The 18,213-nt window shown below is 43.6% G+C and overlaps 1 protein-coding gene across 4 annotated transcripts in view; it reads left to right on the forward strand.

Annotated features, from left to right (window-relative positions):
* PLEKHA3 (pleckstrin homology domain containing A3) overlaps positions 1-18,213 on the forward strand; it is a 199,556-nt gene that overhangs the window by 122,096 nt on the left and 59,247 nt on the right. For 3 of the 4 annotated variants that reach the window (XM_069225431.1, XM_069225430.1, XM_069225432.1), the window contains 2 exons: positions 4,265-4,429; positions 11,778-11,821. In XM_069225431.1, the coding sequence (XP_069081532.1) occupies positions 4,265-4,429; positions 11,778-11,821 (209 nt within the window). Of the gene's footprint in view, positions 1-4,264; positions 4,434-11,777; positions 11,822-18,213 lie in introns of all 4 variants that reach the window. The other variant, XR_011201599.1, reaches the window with a different exon arrangement.

Genomic DNA, 18,213 nt, shown 5'->3' on the forward strand with positions numbered 1-18,213 from the left:
TCGAGTCTTTTCTGGCGGAATCCTCTCTGCCCCAACTCACACAAGCTGACAGGGAGACATTAGAGGCCCCCATCACATTAGGAGAACTCAACAAGGCTCTTGAACAATTACCTAGAAATAAAGCTCCAGGGGCAGACGGCCTGCCGTCAGAATACTACTCCACTTTTGCGACACACCTTGTTGCACATCTCCTAAAAGTTATTGAAGAAGCACAGGTCAATGGAACTCTCCCTCCCACAATTAGAGAGGCAATGATAGTGGTCCTCCCGAAACAGGGGCGAGACCCCACCGACGTTAGGTCCTACAGACCCCTGTCTCTGCTAAATCTAGATTGCAAACTACTTGGCAAAATACTAGCCAACAGGCTAGCTCCTCATATGCACACTTTAGTACACGAAGACCAGAATGGATTTATCCCAAAACGCAACACCTTCCTCAACATTCGTAGGTTACTGAGCGTAATAGGCGACACCCCCCCGAGTGCATCTGAGGAAGCGGTGATCTCGCTAGACATCGAAAAAGCATTCGACACACTAGAATGGGACTTCCTGTTTGCCACCATGCAGCGAATGGGCATAGGCCCAAAATTTATAAGATGGGTACGCATACTGTACACTAACCCACAGGCCAGGGTGAAGACAGGAGGAGTCATATCAGAGAGCTTCCTAATTAGCAGGGGAACAAGGCAGGGCTGCCCCCTTTCCCCCCTGGCGATGGAACCACTGGTCGCGCGTGTCCGTGCAAAAAAAGAAGAATGGGGGGTGGTAAGGAACGGCACATCCCACGTCATATCATTGTATGCAGATGATGCCTTGATCTATATACGCAGTGTTGAGGAGGTGCTGCCCCCGGTGATGTCATTGCTATGCGAGTTTGGAGAGATCTCGGGCTTGATAGTTAACTGGGGGAAATCCTGCATATTCCCGTTGGTTGGCTGGTCCCCAGCGAGACGAGAGAATACTTCATCAGGCCAATTAAAATGGTGCTTCGACACATTCAAATATTTAGGGGTTAACGTCTACCACAGAGCGGAAGACCTCAGGGATGGCAACCTGGGGAGAGCGGTGACATCTATAAAGAGCTCATTGCATTTCTGGAATAAACTACCGCTCTCACCACTGGGAAAGGTTGCCATAGCCAACATGCTAGTGCTGCCCAGGCTGCTATATTACTTCGCTGCCCTGCCGACCATAATCCCTAAAAGCTTCTTCGACAGTTTAAATTCTGCACTGGTGCAGCTGGTGTGGGGTGATAGCAGGAGGCGGGTCGCACTCAACACACTACATCACCCGGTGGCGGCGGGTGGACTGGGAGCCCCTAACTTTGAGCTCTATTCTGCAGCAGCACAGCTGCAGTGGATCTTAAATTGGATTCATAATCCCGGTTCAGCGGAAGCTACCTGGCTGGTAACCCGACTCCGGGGAGTCCCTCTGCTTGAGTGGCTCATGAATAAGCAAACTAAAAGCACACGCGTAAATCCATTGATGGCAGCAGCACATGCATACTGGAAGAAGTATATTCAAAAAGATGCCAAAAAACTCCCCTACTCACCTCTCCTACCACTAGAACGAATCCCCGGATGGGTGACAACTGGATCTCACTCATCCGCAACCTGGATAGATGCGGGCATAAGCACGGTGGGAGAATGCTTCAGGGAAGGAAAACTAATGTCCTTCGAAGCCATACAGGCCCTCACAGAGATCAGCCCAGGGCAATTTCTGACATACCACGCTATATGCCACGCCATTAGAAGTACATGGGGGTCCGGGGACGCTGAGCCAAGCACCTCAATTAACCTACACCATATGCTGAGCTGCGACACTCGTGAAAAAGTTGTCTCAAATACGTAAAAACTGCTGAATAAGCCCCCGGAGTCTAATCTGCAGAAAGCTAGGGAGAGGTGGAATGCCGCACTGCCTGACCCAGTTTCAGAGACAGAATGTCCAAAAGCCCTGAGTCACACACGCGAGGTCTCAAGAAACCCCAGATTCCGATACACACAGTTTAATTACTTACATCAGACATATTTAGCGCCAGCCAGAATAAAACGTATGTTCCCTGGATCTGACCCAACTTGCCCCAGATGCAAAACCCCAGCAGCACAGTTTTATCATATGGTCTGGGAGTGCCCGCAGGTGAGGGGGGAGTGGACCGTGTTGACCACTGCACTGTCAGAAATGACGGGCCTATGCCTGAACGCGAATCCCAAATCCTGTCTACTCGGCCTCAGGACAAGAACAAAAAGAAGCAAACATATGCATAGATTCGTAGACCTGGCTTATGCAATGTACAAAAGACTAATAGCCATGAACTGGAAGGCCTTCGCTGGGCACGTGCTGAATATCAGGTACTAACGAAACTGGCGCGGGGTGGACTTCGACACTCGGGCTGTGAAACCTGGGGCACACTGGTCTCCAAACTAGATACAAAGAATGACGAAAAAAACCCTTGAACAGCAGATAGATCCGATTACCCAGATAATTGCAGGTTTCGCCCCTGCTGTAATACAACAGTAAATCAAGAGATGTGCACATGCCTGCCAACAGCGCCTAGGCACTGATATCAATACACTACACCCCCAAGCACACACAAGTCAAATAACACACACAGATCATCATCCCCAATTAGTGAACACAGGTTCTGCAGAAGCCAAGCCACCCCCCTCCCCCCAACCAACCCCCCCCCCATCTTAGGGGTCGCCTTCAACTAGAACCCTTACTGGCAATGAAACCTCCACACGAAAGAAATCTTCAAATGCGCGAACTGGCAATGCCTGTAAGTATAGACATAATAGCGCGGATCTAGCGGTGTACGAAAGTTATTGGTTGTTTGTTAAGTTCAATAAACGAGCGCCCAGCAAATTACTGTAACTGACAACATCCTATTAATGCTGTTAAATGGGCGCATTGAAATGTATGATTCTATTGAAAATTCAATAAAAATATGTTTAAAAAAAAATAAAAATGATACACTACCTTCAGACATGGCTAGTTTTGAGTGCAAAATCTCTTTCAATTCAGCCATTTCACCAGATTAGTGCCACTATTGCAGTCTAAAGCATACCAAGATCACTGAATATGATAGAAAGCACCAGCCTGCCATTCCCAAGCTAGAAAGCACCAGCCTGTCTGTCCTCAGCCTTCCCCTCCTCAAGATTACAGTGCATATTACCATCTTTGTAATGCACATACAAATGAAGATGTTTAAAGATGACATTAGTGTTTGTGTTAGTACAAGAAAGTGTTCAAGAAGTCCTCCGTGCTTTCAGGTATTCTGCTGACTACTAATGAGTAAAATGAATTTGTTTGTTCAAGGGTTAATTACAATGGAAAACATAATTTTAGTTAAATGATTGGATTAGTGTTGATATATATTGTGAAATAAGAGCAGAGATACCAATAAAAGAGCCACATCAACTTTTTAATACAACATTTTACTTTATTTTTAATTAATTAAATATGCCTATGAATATGTAATTGCAAGACTGAGGCCCCTATTATGAGGCTGGCGGTCGCACCAAAGCGACGGTCCGACCGCAACATTAAGACTGTGGCAAATGCGCCACGGTCAGAGCGCCGGCACCACCATGTTTCTGTCAGCCGACAGCCTGGTGATTACGACCTCTCTCTCTGCCGGCGTTTACATGGCGTTGCAGCGCCACATGAATGCTGGTGGAGACGAGGTGCACTTGACAACGGCAGTGCAGCCCCGTCCCCACCCCCCCTGGCCAGCCCCATCATGCAAATCACTCTGCTTTGCAGACAGTGATTTGGTCGACGGGTGCACCCGATGCACAACAGCATTGCTGCCATCTCTATTATGAAAACTCATAATAGGGGCCGCGGGAGGGCTGCCACAATGGTAGTAACCCGACTGCAGGAGTTTGGCAGGCGGCCTTTTCCACCCGTATAACTCATAATTAGCGCCTGAGTGTGTGCACAGTATTTTAGCTCATTTAATGTTGCATTTCTTGCTATATGGTTAAAGAGTTATGTATAAAAATAGCCTGTCTAAAGAAGCCAAAAAATGGAAATAACTATTTATCTCCTAGCTGAATACATATCAGTAGGCAGTTGTAATGAAATAATTATAATTTGTTGTTTTGTGTGTTTTTTCTTTCTATTAATGTGAAGATCAGTAAATACAGTTTCACAAGGACAGCAAATCTATTTCTACATGTGTTTGTTTTACAGCAGTTAGCAAATTGATACAAACTAGTTGTTTTCTTTAGGTTGCTGGTTATTGTTTTCTTTTTATCTTCTAGAACATGAATGAAGCTTCCTCCCTGCTTAGTGCCACCTGCAATACTTTCATCACAACGTTAGAAGAATGTGTGAAGATAGCAAATGCCAAGTTTAAGCCAGAAATTTTTCAACTGCCTCATCCTGATCCTCTCGTTTTTCCTGTGTCACCATCACCTGTACAAATGGTTGGTAAGCTCAGTGATTATAAATGATCAGGTTCAATCTTAACCTGGTGTGACTGAAGATTAACTGCCTCGGTTTATCCTTTGTCCTATTTTCTCATTTAGTTTAGAGATCCTTGTTCCTTGTATTTTTTAAACACGAGAACATAATCAGAGTTCTCAATCTCACTGCTGGTCACTATACTATCAGAGTAAAACCTCCACTATGGCTGGTGTTGTTTGTCTATGATGTCCGGCGTGCATCCTATTTATGGCTGTGTATAGTGATCCAAAACCAACCCTTAAAGCTTTTGGCTCGCAATGGTAGCGATGGTGAGAAGTGACAATTCTTCTCAGAAAGGTAGTGTGAGGATTTGCAAACTCAGCAATCACCCAGTGGCGCAGTAATATATTTAAAAAGAAAAGTACTATATTGCACCCACGTAAATGAAATACAAGACAAGAAAAACTAAGCAACCCAACCCTTCCTTTTACTTGTGTGTCCCTATTCTGGTGAGGCTAGGCAGACCTCGCCCCCGATCCCACCCACGGTTATAGTGTCTGTGCAGCTTGAATCAAGGCTCAGGTGCATATTTAACCTTTTCAGAATAAATAGTGCTCAGATCAGTACAGTGAGTTTTAGAGTCTTACCAGTTGCAGGCCTCTGTGTTCAAATTGATGCTGGTAGTAAAGTGGCAGCACATGTTTTCACTTGTTCCCGCTTCTGGGAGGAGATGCGCTGTTCACAGGACCAGTCTTTGTCAGTTCAGGCATGCCTCAGGGAGAGACAACAGCAGAGGCTGCCTCCCGAAGTTCTTTAGCAAGAGCTTAGTTACTTGGTGTCACCTGGGCCCAAACCACAGGACAGGTCGCTTTCAGCTTCTTTTTTCTTTCAGCTGCTGCATACACAGTTCTTGGTCACAAGGACGTGGTCGGCCACAGCTGCTTATCTTGCAAAAGTGGCAAGGTCAGCTGCAGTTTTTAACATAGTGATGGTTTCGGCCACTGATCTGCGATTCCGGCCTGGAATTGAAAGAGGAGTCCTAGGATTACAAGATAATTCTCCACCACCATCCTTTTTCTAGCAGATGCCAACAGCACAGAGGTCTTCTGGCTTTCCTTGGGCAGTCACACCTCCTGCTGGGGTAGCAGGCTGTAATCCTCTCTAATTAAGCAGGTTAGCTTCTAGGCTCATCTAGTCAGATGAACACTTTCTTCCAGCAATACAGGACTTCTGTTGATGTGCCCTCACCTCTGGGAACCTGGGAGACACCAGCTCTGGTTGCATACCAGCCCTCTCAGCACTTGTGATTGGAAGAAGAAATGGGTCAGTGGCTCCCAGTTTTATACAGTCAAGGTAGACCGAGGATGTGGATTCCTTGTCTGGACTTTAAGGACTGGCTTGAGGTGGTTCTTCTTTGAAGTGTCTTCAGCCTGAAGTACCCTCAACAAAGGCACAACGCGGTGTAAATGTCCTGCACCTGGCAGTGCTTAATTTGAGCCGGTGGTTGCCGGTGGAGGGCACCAACACTTATTTTTGAGGACCATCACTTATTCTTCTGCATCCGGCAATTACTTCAAGCAAAAGAGACATATGGGAAAGACAAAGCAAAGAAAGACGGAAAAGCATCACAAAAGGAGAAAGCAGAAAGCTGCAAGAGAGAGCTGAATGGGCAGAGTGTGGCTGTAAATGGATTAAAGAGGCCCGAGATGGCTTTAGGATTACGCTGCCTCAGTATTCTGTGCTCGCACATTTAAATGCAGGGCACCGGCACATTTTTATTTACAAATTAAGCACTGACATCTGCTATCATCGGCAATGTTGAACAGTAATCAGGTGAGACAGTGTGGCCTCACCTAAAGGGTTCTTTTTACCCTGAATAACAGAGAGTGCGGTCCCTCCTTTAACTCCCCCGCCATCTACCTAATGGCAGTACTACAGGAAGACTAATCAGCAGCTTCTCTCAGCAAAAGGCCTAATTGAATTTCTATGGGAGGCTTGTCTTCTTTCTCTCTTCTAATGTTTAGATCTCCTGACTCTCTTGTGCATAGGAACAGAGCGGACCCCACAGGACTCTCTTAAACTGGCTGACTCATACACACTCTGAAAGTACCATCCAGGCCACATACACAAATACACACAACATATACTTGAAATGTTAGCAGTAGGATCCAGGTTAACACTTAGAAGCCGAATTTTACAGAAATGGTCAGAAAAAAGTAGTAAACTAAAAAGGAGGTAGAGCAGACAGGTGTTTGTGGCTACCACCTCCCCCTAGTCCATAGATGCACTGAACTGGGTGAAGCTGAGAGTCCTATTCTTGGGAGGTGAAGTGGAAGTTTACGTAAAAGAGAGGAATGTAGCAGTTACAGGGAGGATTGACAGGAGGTTCTTAAGATTGTGTTTGTATTTCCTGAATTTATTTGCAAGTGTGTTACGAAACAGGATTGTGAACCTGCTGTTGCTTGATAGTAATATAACAATTGGGGTGGTGGATGGGGGTGCTTAGAGGGTGTGGGGGCAGTATTATGTAGGCACGGTCGCTGCAGCCTTTTGCTAGTACAGCAAAGAACTTTAGTGTTAATTGTTTCAGAGAGAATGAAGGTTCAGTGCAAAATGTAGAAACTTAATGGGAAGCTTTTAAATTTGTGGTGCCAAGGCCACAGAATTGCGAGAAGTAAACAAGTTGGAGACGGGCATAAGTACCCCTGAGAAAAAAGCTGTGTCTGGCCTTCAGAGCAGATATCTATTGCAGAAATGAAGAAAAATATCTTGTAATTTCCTAGGTAAACTACTGTGTCTGGATTATTGTGAATTCATGACCAGGTAACACTTTTAGGAAGACAGGTCGTGAAGGCTTATAACACACTGCTACACTTTGGAGGTGCCTCTTGACAGTGACTACATTGAAAGGGACGGTGGGCTATAAGTTACACATGCACGAACATTAAATTGTTGTTAGTTACTATACCCCCCTGTATGTTACCCTTCCGAAGGATCACAGGAATCACTTGCTGGCATCTTGAAATAAACAATTGCTCTCCAAGCAAGTGTTGGACAAGGATCTTTACTAAAAGTGCTGTTAAATCAGATGTAGATCAAACATGTTCTGGGTGACAGTAGGACCCCAAGGCTGGCTGGCTGTCTGGACATGTTTCATGCTAATTTTACAGGGCTACTGATTGCCCGACAACTGGAGGTCTATAACTCATCTTGAATAATGGCTATAATCCCACTGTCCACATGCAAAGCAATCTTCGCAGTATAGCCTGATTGTGACTGACCGGAGAGAACCTTTTAAATATCACTTTCTATGCTGACCCTAGACTATACATTTCTGAGGAAGGTGTTAGCAAACAAGTTGATGCATTTGTAGTTACAAGTGTAAACCCTGACCTGAACAGATTATACTGGTGAGGAGTTTTGCACTTGATGGCAGCCTCAACAGAGAATGACCGAGTCCCGTTGTTCACATCATTTGATGTAGAGAAAACATTTAATACCCCCAGATGGTATTATTCATATTAGTTACTGGAACAAATTAACTTCCCAGAGTTCATAGGAAGGATTTTATTACTGTACATGGGACCACCTCTAAGCGTCCAGACTGGAGAGTTCATTTGGCATCAGTGGTAGGTGGACTTGACCAGTATGTCACTGCTTATGTTTGTGCTAACGATGGAACACCTAGCCTCTTGGATACGTCAGATGGTAGATGGCAGGGGAATTGCTGTAGCAGGTATATATTGCAGGATTTCATTGTGCACTGATGGCCTTTTTGTGCCTTAGAAATTCTAATGCAGATCTAATCCTGATGAAGGAAATGTGGATGAGTTTGACATTTTTCAGGACTGAGGCACAACTTTGAGAAATCTGGAGTTTTTCCCCTTGAAAATCACAAAATGAAGTAACACTGTTATCAATTAGATATGACCATCTGAGGTGTACCTCAGGTGTGTTTAAATATTTAGGAATGTGAATATACCGTACTAGAGAAGTCCTAATTAGAGGGAAACTTGGATGGGCATTTGCAGCTCTGAGCATCTCAGTGACATTTTTTGGTACACTACTATTCTCAGTTAGAAGTTGACTGTTAGCTCATTCACTATACTACTTTGCGAGTATACAGTCAATAATTCCACTAGCATTTTTAGGTAACTTCTACGGTTGTTATCCATGTTGAGTTTAGGGTAAAGGTGGGTGCCGGGTAGCATTGGAGAAGTTTGAGCTGTCACTGACCAAAAGAGGCAGGGGTGGCAAGGGATGGTTTCACTGACTTTAATCTATACTACGTTGGAACAGGGGTTTCCTCAAGGCTCAGCCTTAAGTCTGACCTTATTCAATATCTCTGTCTGACCTTTGGCTGAGCTTTGGCCAGACCTTATTTTCCTGCGTGGACAACACACAATTCATCTTCTGTTTGTATTCCGCTCAGGACTGTAAATCTGAGGCCTTGAGTTCCTGTCTGGGTAGCCTAACGGATGAATATGAATTCTCTGAAACTTAACAGGGGCAGGACCGAGGTTCTGGTGGTGGGAAAGAACCCATCCCTATGGGGAGCGTGGCACTGGCCTCATAACCTGTACATTGTTCCCGCGCCGGCCCAAAACGGTGAAGGACCTTGGCTTCCTGGCCGACGATAAGCTGTCCATGAAGCCTCAGGTTGCAAAGAAGGCTGCTACCTGCTTTTGCTGTTCTGAAATGGTTGTGGTAATCCTTTGGATTCGTCCATTTTCAGATCAAAGGACTGTCATTCAAGTTTTCATCCTATCTAGATTGGACTACAGCAATGCCCTCTATTTGAGAGCAGATAAAGCTTCTAAAAGAACGCTATAAGTAGTCCAAGGCTAGACTGCTCTACAGACTCCCAAAATGAGAGTCGGCCTCCACTCTTTTGAGGGAGTTGGACTGGCTTAAGGTAGATAAATGGATCCAATTTAAAGCCCTGTACTTTGTGCGCAGAGCTAGGCCTGGAGCTGGCCCCCTATTCCTCCACGGAATGGTGAGAACCTATCTTCTGGCTCACGCCTTGCGCTCCAGTGATCTCTCCTTATGCACTGTTGCGAGAGTCAAACAGATTCACATGGGAGGCCGGTCCTTTACGTACCTGGGACCTAAGCTATGGAACAACCTTCCTCAAACTTTGAGAAGCTGTACCTTTCTGACGTCTTTCGGAAACAGCTGAAGACCTGGATGTTCTGATTTAGTGGGCTCTGGTTGCATCCTATCCGTCTCCAAGCTCCACGAAACCCAGTGTAGATAGCGGTTTGCACTCTACAAACCTTAATAGTAATAATTGCTTTCTAAGTGCAGTGGAAGACCAACTGGCTGTCAACAGAGGGCAACAAAGATGCTGGAATTTAAAGAGGCAAGATTTGACCACCAGTACTAGCAGAGATTGTTTGGAACAACATGCAAAACTTCATACGTTCGAGATTATAAAGCTGACACAATAATTTTGGAAACTATGACACAGAGAGCATATATTCCAGAGCTTCTGTTATGATGTCACCCTAGGTTGCATAAATGAAATGTCACATAGGAGTTGGTGTGGAAGGTTTGGCCTTAAATGTTGTGCGACCTACATTGGGTGATTATCCTCTGCATTTTTTTGGAGATTAAAAGGGATTCAAAATTCCCTCAGGACTTTTTTGTGCATATGATGGTGTTCTGATTGTATCTAAAGCAACGTGGAAGTAGAAGACAAATTAATCAGTGGCACAATATACTGGATGTAGGAGAAACACATGGTCTAGTATGTCAGGTAGTGACAGCCCTTTATTAAGCACTGATCAAATATTGTAGGTAGGATATTGCAGATATAAAATCTGATTAGGTAGAAAACAGTGGTTTAGAGTTTACTGAAAAGGATTGAGTTAGAGAAAAAAAATGTTCTAAATGGTTGTCCCGAAAAGCTTGGTTCAGACTGATGCAGTTTAATATTCTTCACCAAACTTATCTGACACCAAGGAATCTTAGCAGGGTACACACAGGGGTAAAGGATGAGTGCCCAGATGTAAGCGAGATGGAGCTTGATTTTCTCATACTGTCTGGGGCTGCCTAGCCCTTGTTCAAGCTGGGAAGAAGTGACCAAATTGATTACTAAACGGGTTGGTAAAGAAATAGAAAGTACCCGAAAAGAATGCAGACCGAAAAGATGAAAAACAAACATGTTAGCCGACTTAACTTACCCTCCTGAAATTTTGTATAGCTAGGTTGTGAAGGTCAACTAAGGTGCCTGCTAGGAATGCCCGACTGAGTGAAAGACAGAAGTGGTAGAACACTACATTTATAGTACAAAGGTACTTGACTGCACACTTGAGACTAGTTAGTTGGCATGGGATCCATTTCTTTTAGAAGTTGAGAAAACTCAATTGACACCCTTGACTACTGTGTATGAATCGTTTAACACAAGTATAACAGCGGGTGGGCTGCTGCATATGGTTATGTTAGCATAGAGGCAGAAAGATATAATGCATTCCCACTGCCCACCGTTGCAATTACTTAAATACTCCAATGTTTTATAGGTGTTCTGCCCAGGGAAATACACTCAATTTGACCAAAATGGAGTTTGTTTGTTGGAGCTAGTAATGTGTAGTAAAAATTATTGATTCATTTTGTTACTGGAGATCTCCATAATGTCTCCAACGAAATACTGTTTTTATGCATTTTTAATATGACCTTGCAAGATGGTGCAGCCATGCTGTAAGTGTTGGTGATATTAATGAGCTGCTCCTAAGCATTTGTATTTTAGATGTTCACACCACTCTTCTATGAACACTATTTTTGACAGTGGATATACATTGTGTACTGCTTAATGCCATCTTAATAATGTTTATTGAATTTTAATACTAATGTTTTTGTGGCTCTCCTTTCATTATGATTTATGTGGTGTTAAGGATTTTTGAATCCGAAATACAAATTTTGATGACTTTTTCATGATTTCCATAATGTAATAAGGCTGTTCGTTTCTGTGGAGATTCAGCTGTTAACACAACTATTAAGTAATTGTTTTTATTTAGTGCTTTAATTTCGACTTTGCTTAGGGAGTTAGGATACTGTTGTTCACTTTGACATTGTACAAAGTACACATTTAAGGGTATGTGAGTAATATCTAACAAATTATTCCATAGACACAAAATGGAAAATACTCCTTGATAACTAGGCCATAGGTTTTCATGTGAAATATAACAATTTAGTTGTCATCTTTTAGGACACTCACCAACAGGACCACGTAGAGCTTTTAAATGTGAATATTGCCCTCATTATATTAATTTTTGTGTATTATAACTGATGGGTTGGCATTTTTCAATTGAACTTTTAATTTGTTTTATGTAGCTTATCTTTGACAATATTTGTTTTGTTTTGTAGATGAAACGCTCTCTCAGTCACCCAGGTACTTATTTGTCTGAGAGGTAAGAAAATACTCCTTCAGGTAGCTTTATTTGTTATAAAAAGAAACACAAAGAGCTAATGTCAGTTAAGTATGTTTTGTTTTTAATAAAAATAGATTGAAAGGGTGAAAAAGGTAATCTTTGTAAATTGTTTTTTTTCTTGGGTTCCCAGGTTGTACCTAATATTATTTTAGATTTATTATCGTGCATTACAAGTTGCCTATATTAATAAAATTGTCACTTCAATTTGAGGGTCCTTGCAGGGAATTGGCAAATTATTTTGTCCGAAAGGGCACCTAGGAACCAAAGGAAATCTGAGCAGTTAGCAGTCATATCAGGTTTATGAAGTGCTATTCAGATGCTGCAATACTTAATACTATATCTTTCAGATTCATTTTTCTGGATGATAAGTGGTATACGTTTGCATAGGAATTACAAGTGAAAATGTAAACCAGCAATAGATCTCAATTCCCATATCAGTTGCAAGATATTTTGAATTCTGCTATCTTTTGAGCACAGCCTTAGCTGCGAAACCTTAAAATTCATCCTCCACCCTTACAACAAAGAACCACTTCCTTGCATTTCACAAGAAACTATTGACCTTCAGGGTTGTATTAAATGCTTGGCTTTCGGCAGTATTTCAATTTTTCACATATTTTACGTGCATTCCTACTTACCTTTTCTCCTGCATCTTACACATGTTTAAGTGCTTACATTAAGTATTTTATAGAGCAAATATAGATTGATTTTAAATGTCCCCTTCATTGTAGTTCTTCTGCTTGAATCTCTCTGAAATCTAGACTTTGAAAATGAGTAGATACTGGTGTTTGAGGTAAGGTCTTTTGAATAATGTCCATAGCTCTTTGGCCAGCAGCATGTTCCTTATTGTTGGCATCCTCTATAGTCACCCTTTGATGCTCATGATAACTTTCCACTGGTCGTCAGTAAAAATTGTTCTTTTATGTGTGGCTAGAGTTATTCAATCTCGTACAATATAAACTTCTCCTATGTATGTATTACACTGGGGTATGATGGATCAAGAAGGGATACATCATTGCCTTTGATAGCTAGAATTGAATGATTGCTTTTACAATCCACCTAACAACAATGTGAATTTGTAATGCATGTGCCCCTGGTTTCCTTCCTAATTTTTCTGGTACCCTGGTGGCCTTGCCTTTGCGCATTACTCGCCCCCTACCCTTGAATTCACTGTCTCAAATACCCTGACCTGTAAACTTATTAAGATCTTTAGTCACACCACTCCCACCAGGAGCTCAACACTTGCCTCTCTTGAAACCTTTGCCAATGGAAATTCCTTTGCCTCTCTGTAGGTGGTCACTGGGTCCAGGGGTTTGGTTTGATGTGTCCTCTGTGTAGTATGTCTTGTGTCTGCCAGAGGATCTGTTTGGGTTCCCTCTTATGTTGCCACTCCTTCCATTGCCCGTCTCCACTGCCACTGGTTCTTCTGCAGTGGTTCTCTGTCCTGTCATCTGCATCTCCTTGTCTCTGACTCTGCTCCAGCCCCTGGCTTCCCAGTGTTTTATGGTGCCTCCTCCTCTACTTTTCAGCATTATTCGTCTATATGATGTCAGCTCCATTCTTCGGTCTGTTGACTCTCTCCCTACTACCCCCACCTCAAAGCAATAACTGCTGTCTTTTGAATCCTATTGTGACTAGATGACCTGGCTTTCTGCTTGCAACTCCTCAGGAAGTGAACAGTACTGGCACCTGGTTGTCATATCAACAGACTGCCAGGTCTCTGTGGCACATAATGGAAATAGGAGTTTATATGAATCCAAAGTTGTATCTGAGTTTGTGGATGTTTGAAATAACAAGGTATGTCTGCTACAGAGAGTAAATCAATTGTATTGATATATTTAGGTTTCCAGTCTCATTTAGCTCTGGTCAGGCTCCAATTAGTGTTAAAGCCCTAAACAGAAGAATCAAGTTATACTGTATACATTGAGTATTTCTGAGAAAATAGCATCTCATATAGACTGCTCAGATCATAGGAGTAAATATGTGTACATAACTGTCAGACAGATCTTAAACTGGATGATATTATTCTTCTCTATATAAATTCAACTTTAGAATATTGAAGAAAATGTATGATCAGAAATAATAGGAAAATGCTGACATTAGGTTTCTTTATCCCTAAAATGCAAACAGCTAAAATATCAGTCCTAGAGGGACTTAGTTTGATAGCATGGAGCAGGTCAGAGGCAGGCATAGGTGCTTTGCAAGATGCCACATGGAGCAGAAAACATTTTTGAGGCATGCCATCAGCATTATCTGGTCCAAATGTTAGTTAGAAGAGCCAAGAATTAGGTTTAGAATTTTATTGAATTCTCATGTCTGGTAAGTGAAGTTGAGAAATTAGGAGAGGGTGGACCAGGTAGAATGATTTTACCCATTCAAGTCATACAGTGCATAGAGTGAAGCTCTGTTTTAAAGAATCGTAGTACTAATAGGTGACTGAGCTTTTATAGCTTTGGAAAACTGTAGAATTTCAGTGCACTCACACAAGTAAATGTTAGGCATAAAGCGAGGGAGTGAAACTATCAGTGTTAGAAAGCATCAGATTTCTAAATGGCAATGCAGTGTTACTAACCTTTTAGAGTTTCATAAGTTGACAAGTAAAATGTGAGGAAGAAATAGAACACATCTGAAATGTAGGCACTTGACAAGGAGGAGAGCAATGCAAAAAAATGCTTGTTTTCAGGGGCTATTAGTTGTATATGTAATAATAGGATGGGAGTCTGACTAAATTTGAATAAATAACCTTCAGAAGTTGTTTCTGATAAGGATGGACAAAAAGAGGAATGAAGTGGTAAGATAGGACGAGAATAGTACAACATGGGCAGTTCGTAATTGTCTAAAATATTAATTGTCTTCCAGGTTCCATAATTGCTATTATGGCACAGGAGCCTAAGGGAGATCATGAGCCTCTGGAAACTATCACCTAATCACAATTCTCCCTTTCTTGCCTAAAAACATAGAAAAGTGTGTTTCTTTGTCTATTGGATGCATAACTAGCTTCAAGCAGCCTGCCAGTCTGGCTTCTAGCTCTCTACATCGACGTCACAAAGGAACAGCTCTGCACGTGACTCCGTCTGACGTCATCGAAGCCATAAGAAGTCCTCGGTGGTGTGCTGACGTCAGTTCCCTTTTTTGCACGTTTTCGACGCTAAGGGGTTTTTCTACCTCTCCTGTTTGTTAGTGTTTCGAGGTAGCTTCTTTGTTGAAGTTTTCGTTGTTACAATGTCACCGCCGAAGAAGCCTGGTTTTAAGCTGTGTAGAGAGTGTGGAGGCAATATGTTGGTTACTGACCTGCATGAAGATTGCCTTTGGTGTCTCAGTTCTGACCACGACGTTGGGGGATGTTCTTGGTGCCAGGGAATGACCCTAAGGCTTTGAAGGAGAGAGAAGCTAAACTGTTCCTGTCGAAAGCTAAAAAAAAAAAAAGAGAAGCGTGGTCGTAGAAGATCGATACATCAAGAGGAGTCATCGTCACACTGATCATCGAAGTCCCATAAGAAGCATCGTCGTCAAGGCTCACAGTGTCATTCCTCTCAAGATGATAGTCCCTTTCCAGCTTCTAAGTCTAGGCCCCGGTCACCTTGGGAGGTTAGTCCTCCCTTATCTCCTCTTCAACCGAAGTCACAAGATGCAACGCCGGTGCCGTCTTTGGTGGAAATTTCGGCGTCACTGAATAGTTCTGCACGATTCTCTCCTGTTACTCCAATGGATCAGGAGAACAAAAATCAGGAGTCAAGTCAGGCTCAGCCTCAGCAGGAGTATCCGGGTTTTCCAATTCGGGGGACAGACCCGTCTGCCTTTTTAAATGCATGTTTAGCATTTTTAATAGAGCTATGGCCCCTGCTGGTGCACTGATGGGCCCCACAAGACCTTTGGCCTTTAATCTTGGAGGACTCCCAACATCATATAAACAGACTCCATTTTCCCTCCCTTCCCTCCCCAACAATCGTTTTGCTCACAAGAGCACCTGCTATTGCCTCGACATGAGGTACAAAATCTGCTGTTAAAGGGTGCAGTGGTGTTTGTTCCGGAGCAGGAAACTGATCAGGGGTGTTATTCAAGATATTTCCTGATCAAGAAACATGGTCATTTGAGGCCATTCTGGACTGAGGATTTTGAATTTGTTCCTCAAACAGGAAAAATTCAAAATGCTGACCCTGGCAGAGGGGCTTCTTGTGCTGGACATGGAAGACTTGATGGTTTCTTTCGGCTTAGAGGATGCATATTTTCACATCCCCATTCTGAAGTCGCACAGGAAGTATCTCCGTTTCATGATGGGGTCGCAGCACTACCAGTTTGCTGTCCTTCCTTTTGGTCTTACTTAGCATGTCGAGACTTCACAAAATTGTTGGCAGTGGTTCCAGCACATCTCAGAAGGAAGAGAATTTCAGTATTCCCTTACCTGGATGATTGGCTGATCAAAGTTGAGTCCCCAGAGTTAGTGTTGCACCATCTGCACATGACAACCAAGTTGTTATTCAACCTGAGCTTTTTGTTGAACATGCCCAAATCTCACCTGGAGCCCTCTCGGCACCTCCTGTTCATAGGGCTGTAGTGGACACAACATTGAATCATGCCTTTTCTCCTCCTCAGAGAATTTGGGACATACAGGCTATGATTCCAGTGTATCAGGATGGAGCGGTGGTTGCGGTCCTAATGGTCCTACGCCTGCTCGGTCTGTTAGCTTCCTATATTCTGCTGGTCACTCAAGCATGTTGGCACATGAGGGCTCTCCAGTGGTGCCTCCACAAGCAATGGTTTCAACACAAAGGAGTCAATAACAGTCTCCAGAGACACTGCAGCGGATCTTCGATGGTGGAGCGTGGATGGCAACCTATCTCAAAGGCCATTTTGTCTTCCACCTCTGGTGACCGCCGTCGTAGCGGATGCTTCCACTATAGGGTGGGGAGCACATCTGGGGGATCTGGAGATCAAAGGTCTTTGGTCTCCAGTGGAACAGATGTTTCACATCAATCTGTTGGAGTTACAGGCGATACGGCTGGCTCTCAAGGCCTTCCTCGTGTCCATTTGCGGTCAGTCAGTACAAGCCTTGACAGACAACACTACTGTGATGTGGTACATCAACAAACAGGGAGGAGTAGGGTTGTACCTTCCCTGCAGAGAGGGCCTTTGGCTCTGGTCCTGAGCTCAGGACCATTGGATTTGCATAGTAGCAAACTATTTAGCTGTAGTTCTCAACATACGTGCGGACAGTCTCAGCCGGCACTTATCAGCTGAGCACGACTGACGTATCCATCCGAAGGTGGTTCTTCACGTCTTCCTGTTGTGGGGGAGCCCTCAGATAGACCTGATTGACACTCATGAGAACGTGCACTGCCCGTTGTTCTGCAGCTTCCAGTATCCGATGTAGGGAGCATTGGGGGACATGTTTCAGCTGTGCTGGAGCAACCCTCTGCTTTACATGTTTCCTCCCATACCCTTGATTCCTCAGGTTCTGAGGAAGATTCACCAAGACTGGCACGAGTCATACTAATAGCCCCAGATTGGCCAAGAAGGGTGTGGTACACAGATCTTCTTCAACTCTCACTGTGCCCTCTGCTCCGTCTCTGAGCCGACCTCCTCTCGCAGTTACAGGGGCAGGTTCTACACCCCCATCTCCAGTGCCTGCACCTACATGCCTGGAGATTGAACAGGGCAACTTGAGTTATTTTTCTCTTTCCCCTGAGGTGATGGATGTTATTTTATCGGCAACGTAACACTCCACAAAGACTGTCTATGCTGGCAGATGGGCAAAATTTGTTAAATGGTGTGATGAGAGACACATTGATCCTTTAAAGACCTATTTGTCTAATGTTTTGCAATTTGCTCTTCCTTTAGCGTAACAAGGTTGCGCAGTTGCCACAGTGAAGGGAAGGGTTACCTATCTGCACTGTCGGCTTCTATTTGTTTGCCTCATCAGCTCTCTTTGTTTAAGTACCTTATAGTACTAAGGTTTCCTCCCTCTCCCATTTATAATACCTCAGTGGGACTTAAATTTTGTCTTAACGTATTTGATGGGTTCAACGTTTGAACCATTGCATAGTTGCTCTTTGAGGTTCCTTACATTTAAGACTGTTTTCCTTATAGCGATCACGTCGGTTAGGCGTGTTAGTGAGCTGCAAGTTCTTGGTGTGAAACCCCCTTTTACTACCTTCCATGCTACTAAGATGGTTTTGAGAACCATGGCCGGCTTTCCTACCTCAGGTAGTGACACCTTTCCATTTAGGACAGTCTAGCACTCTCCGGTCCTTTTACCCTCCTCCCCCTCCTTCAAAGGAGGAGGAACGGCTGCATCGTCTGTATTCGAAGAGAGCACTGAGCTTCTATGTGGGCAGGACTGATAATCAGCTTTTCATTGGCTACGTGGGGAAGAT

Source organism: Pleurodeles waltl, chromosome 3_1, assembly GCF_031143425.1.
Source record: "Pleurodeles waltl isolate 20211129_DDA chromosome 3_1, aPleWal1.hap1.20221129, whole genome shotgun sequence".
Classification (NCBI taxonomy): Eukaryota; Metazoa; Chordata; class Amphibia; order Caudata; family Salamandridae; genus Pleurodeles; species Pleurodeles waltl.